Genomic DNA, 5,423 nt, shown 5'->3' with positions numbered 1-5,423 from the left:
AAGAAGAAGAAGAAGAAGAAGAAGGAGGTAGCATTTGAGCAAAGACCTGGAGGCGGTGAGGGAGGGAGCGTTCAGATGTCTGCTGGGAAAAGGGACTGCAACTGCAAAGGCCCTGGGGTAGGAGCCGTGCCTCAAGATGCTGGAGAACATACATCCTCCTCTCCCTGCCATTTTCTGAGAACTGACAAGCACAAGTGTGGCTCCACCCCACAGGGCAGCAAGCCTGCAGCATCTCTCCCTGTGACCCGCGGGCATCTCTTTAACCTTGAGTGCCTTTTTGGGTCTCACGTGTCCGCCAGTGACGAGTGAGCTGCTGTTATTCCCCGGGAACGCTGGGGGGGGGGGCTAGGTGGTGTCCGCCTCACCTATCACTGCCAAAAGCGGTCATGGGGTTATTTTTAAACACGGGGAGGAAGTATTTATTGTTCTGGGCCGCAGAGCACTGGGCAGCGGGTGGAATTCTTCTGGTGGAGCTGTGCTGGGGCCCTTCTGTCGCTGACCTCTCCACCATGGTGAGTAGTGAGGGCAGGGCTCCGGAGCGATGCTGAGCGGGAAAGACAGGCCGCCACCCACCTGTGAAGGATCGGAAGGGAAGGGAGAAGGGTGCCTGCCAGGGACGCCAGACACTGGCCTGAAAAACACAGGGAGCTGCGTGTACTCCGAGGAACCCCAATCAATGCCCCAATAGGCCACAAATAACGGCAGCCCCAGGGACTCGCAGAAACAAAATAAGAGAGTTGGCTTTTTATGGCTTGTCTACTGACCTCTCGCGGAATCAATAACTCCCAGGGCTTGCAAAATGGGATTGAGCGCTTTTAAGGATCAAACTGTAATTCTCTGCTCTTGTTCAGGCAGCTGGGGAAAAGCAGCTTTTGGTGTTCACCTTTTGAACTTGCAAATTTAAAATCTTTCTCCTTCTTGTGTTGGTTCGGTCGGGTGCCCCTCTCCCCAAAACCAGGCAGACCCCCCCCCCCCATCAGGGTCAGCATAGGAAAGCTAGGGGCACAAACTCCAGAGTCAGACTGCCCAGGTTCAACTCTGGCTCTGCCTTTGCAGGGCTGTGTGACTTTGAGCAAGTGACTTGACCTCTCTGAGCCTCAGTTGCCTGTTTTTAAAATGAAGGAGGTAATACAGCATCATCTTGACAGAGCAAGTGTGAGGATTAAATGAAATAATGTACAGAAAGTGCTTAGAACACAGTGTTATATGCTTGTAGATGTTAAACATTAAAGTTAGAGAGATGTGAGATGGGGAGAGACGTCCACTCGCTCTTCTCTGTACTGTTCGCTCAATGCAAAGGTGGAACAGTTAGAGAGGAGGCGCACCGCTATTTGGATCGAGGGAATGCTGGGTTGTAACGCCCTGAAAAGCCTCACTGCATCTCCACATTCTTCACGGCCCAGGGAGCCTGACTTGTTCTCCTGAATCAATTCTTTCAGTGGGTTACTGAACTTTTGGTAAAATGCACTGGAATGAAAATGGTTGGTTCCTACCAGCCTGATCCCTAGAGAGACACAACCTTCACCATCCTGGTTCGCAGAGGAGCTGTTGTGACAAGACCCCCAAACTCTTAAAGTCTACCTGAGCCAGCTACTCAGCAGCAACTTTATTTCATGTCCTTTCATCCCTCCAGCATCCCCGGGTGGGGTGTGAGCGCAGATACCATCTCCCCATTTCACAGATGCGCAGCTGAGGCCCTGAGACCCAGGCAAACGCTGCCTGGCCTAATTTTCTCATTCCCGGCCTCAGACGCTTTCCGCCCCTGCTTCCTCTCTCGCAGTCGCCTAAGAAAGCCAAGAAGAGAGCAGAGGGCGCCAACTCCAACGTGTTCTCCATGTTCGAACAGACGCAGATCCAGGAATTCAAGGAGGTGGGTGCTGCTGTTGAAGGCCTTATGGAAGGAAATTCTCACCCCTTAGAAAGAAACCTCCCCTCAGTCCATATTCCCAGCAGGGACCTATTGATTAGAGGTCTTTATCCTCCAAAACCAGTCGCCTCGGAGTCTACTCAGACTTCACGTCTACTCTTGTGTGTCAGAGTACAACTCTGCTCCAAAGGGTTTTCAATGGCTGACTTTTTTCAGAAGGAGACCACCATGACTTTCTTCCCAGGGGCCTCCTCCTCCATGCAGGAGACCGGGGTTCGATTTCCCGCCAGTCCATCTCCTGTGCATTGGGGGCGTGTGTTGCTCTGATGCTGACAGGTTTCGGGGCAGCTTCCAGACTAAGGCTGACTGGGAAGAAGGACCCGACACTCCACTCCTGGCAATCGAGTCGATGGATAACAGCAGGCCGACCCCAGCAGACCGCTAACAACACGCTAAAGGGACTGGAGTGCTTCATATCAAAGGGAAACAATTTGGGGCTTCAAAATGGGGCATGAGCCCTCGTACCTTTCATCCCCACCAACATCCAGATCCCAGGAATGTCATAGGCCACTAAGGAAAGAGGAATTCCTAGGGGGAAAAAAAATGTCTTATCTGAACTTGAAATAGTCACCTTCCAGAGAGAAAGCTATGTCCACCCCTTCTCCCTGGCCCTACCCCACCCTCTGGAATGAGATCAGCTGCTGGCGGTGGGTGGGCAGGGGCAGCAAATACCTTCAGGAACCAGCAGCACAGCTCTCAAACATGTGCAGACTGCATTTGTAAAATACTTGAGTATCAAAGCACTTGGGAGCCCCCTTGGAGTTCAGTGGGAAAAAAACAACTCAGGCTTGAGGGGGGGAGCGGGGCGGGGCAGGTGAGACCAGTCTTTAACTCTTTCTTTTCAATAACAGTTTTTGCTGGGGGTGTTGGGCACTCTCGAGTCAATTCCGACTCACAGGAACCCCCTGGGACCGAGCAGAATGGCCCCATAAGGTTTCCTAGGCTGCAGTCTTTATGGAAGCAGACTGCCAGGTCTTTCTCACTCAGAGCCTCAGGTGGGTTTGAACTGCCAACCTTCCAGTGAGTAGCTCAGCCACTGCGCCACCAGGGCTCCTTAATAACAACTTCACAGAGAGAGAATTCACATACCGTACAGTTCACCCTATGAAAGCACACAGTTTAGCTGCTGTAGTATATGCACAGCATTTTTCAACCATCACCACCATCTAACCCAGAACAGTGCCATCGCTCCAATGAGAAACCCTGTGCCCATCACCAGGCACCCCCTCTCCCCTCCCCCCTGGCCTTCAGAAACCAAAAAACCAAATCCACTGCCATCTAGTCGATTCTGACTCATAGCAACCATATAGGACAGTGCAGAAACACTCCATAGGGTTTCCAAGGCTGTAAATCTTTACAGAAGCTGACTGCCTCATCTCTCTCCTGTGGAGCAGCTGGTGGGTTCAAACGCCAACTTTTTGGGTTACAGTCGAGCGTTTTAACCACTGTGCCATAGGGCTCCATACTTCAGTCCTTAAACCAAACCAAAAAACCTACCACCGTCTAGTTGATTCCGACATATGGCAACGCTGTAGGTCAACTTAGAACTGCCCCATAGGGCTCCCAAGCCTGTAATCTTTACAGAAGCCTCATTTTTCTCTTGCCAAATGGCCAATGGGTTAGTACTTCAAACGTTTGGTTAGCAGCCAAGTGCTTTAACCACTGTGCCACCAGGGCTCCACTTTCCAGTCCTTAGGCACCCACTAATCTACTTTCTGCCTCCATGGATTGAGTCATCCTGGACAAATGGACTCATGCAAGTGGCCATTTGTGTCTGGCTTCTTTTACTGAACCTAACATTTCCAAAGTTCAGCCACGTTGTAGCATGTTTCAGAAGTTCATTCCATTTTATTGCTGGGTACTATTCCACTGAACAGATAGGTTCTATTGATCTATTCACCAGTTGATGGGCCTTTGGGATGTTTCCATTGAGGGCTATTATACATAATGCTCTGGTGGCATAGTCCCTAAGGCTGCTAACCAGAAGACCAGCAGTTCAAACCCACCAGCCACTCCTTGGAAGGAAGACTGGGCAATCTACTTCCATAGTGATACTGCCTCGGAAAGCCAAGAGTCAGATCCAACTCAACGGCAGTAACAGCAATGAGTTTGGTTTAGGCTTATGAACATTCTCGTACAGGTTTTTGTGTGAATATACGTTTTTGTTATCTTAGGTATATATCTAGGAGCCCCTGGATGATGCAAATGGTTGAGTGTTCAAGTACTAGCTGAAAGATTGGTGGTTCAAACCCCCATAACCGAAAGAAACAAACCCACTGCCATCAAGTCGATTCTGACTCGTAGCGACCCCCAATGGGTTTCTGAGGTGGTAAATCTTTACAGATGTAAACTGCCCAGTCTTGCTTCCGTGGAGTGGCTGGTGGGTTTGAACCGCCAACCTTCTGGTTAGCAGTCAGATGCCTTAGGCACTGTGCTACCAGAGCTCCTTTCAAACCCCCATAGTGCCTCCAAAAACAGGCCTGTGATCTGCTTCCAAAATGTCACAGCCTTGAAAACTGCATGCAGCAGTTCTACTCTACATGTGGGATCACCATGAATCAGGATCGACTGGGCAGCAAGTTACAACAATACAACATCTACCTAGGAGTGGAATTGCTGGGTCCTAGGTAACAAGTAAAGCTTTCATTTTGACAAACTGCCAGCTTGTTTTCAATCTGACTTTTTGTCTAATGTCCTTCAATGCTACTCAAAGATCCCAGCATCCCACTTGCTTCCCTCAGCCTTTGGCCAACCCCTTGGGCTCCCCGCCCCATTTCTCCTGGGTTGACCAGCCAACCATCTCCCTTCACAGGCTTTCACCATCATGGACCAGAACAGGGATGGTTTCATTGACAAGAATGACCTGAGGGACACCTTCGCCGCTCTTGGTGCGTCACACCTCCCACCACGCTCTGCACAAGAGTCTCCTTATCCCATACCCACGAGGGGCGGGAGGTGAGGCTTCAGACAAGTTCAAGAGCTTGTCATTTTCCAAGGCAGCGGCTCCACCGACACTGGCCTTTAAGGCCAAGTTCAGAGCCACTGTCTCCACACATCTCTTCTTTTTCTTTTAAAATACCACTTGTGTGAAAGCAACATCAGCTTGCAATAGAAAACTTGGAAAATTCAGAAAAGTATAAAGGAAAAAAAAAATCACTACTCACAAGGCCACGTTCTACCTTAACATGTCAGTCTCTTTCCACTCAGTCTTTTCTTTTTTATTTGTTTCGAGTAAATGTTTTCCACATTTTTATTTAACATCTCAAGAGCGTGGACATGGGTGCTTGGAGCTTTCCAGAGCGTACAACTCCAACCTGCCACCCACCACGTCCCCAGGAACTCAAGCCCACCGTGAACAGCTGTGTAGGTTGTGCACTGCAAAACTCTACACTGATGGCATTTGGAGCCATTGCAGATTTTATATGTAGAACATAAGACGGAGTGGCATTATCTAACATGCACAGAGGTGCTACATGGACTCCTGTTAGAGGCTAAA

General features: G+C 49.8%; 1 protein-coding gene across 1 annotated transcript in view; it reads left to right on the top strand.

The window, feature by feature from the left end:
* The first annotated feature begins 1,786 nt into the window (after nt 1-1,786).
* Nucleotides 1,787-5,423, top strand: part of MYL2 (myosin light chain 2) — a 7,545-nt gene continuing 3,908 nt past the window's right edge. Inside the window, exons 1-2 of the mRNA XM_007938168.2 lie at nt 1,787-1,870; nt 4,740-4,815. Of these exons, the coding sequence (XP_007936359.1) occupies nt 1,835-1,870; nt 4,740-4,815 (112 nt within the window). The 5' untranslated portion in view covers nt 1,787-1,834. The remainder of the gene's footprint in view (nt 1,871-4,739; nt 4,816-5,423) is intronic.

This window comes from Orycteropus afer, unplaced genomic scaffold (assembly GCF_000298275.1).
Source record: "Orycteropus afer afer isolate SDZICR_OR568_19922 unplaced genomic scaffold, OryAfe1.0 scaffold00048, whole genome shotgun sequence".
Taxonomy (NCBI): domain Eukaryota; kingdom Metazoa; phylum Chordata; class Mammalia; order Tubulidentata; family Orycteropodidae; genus Orycteropus; species Orycteropus afer.
This window is presented reverse-complemented; position numbering and strand designations above follow the sequence as displayed.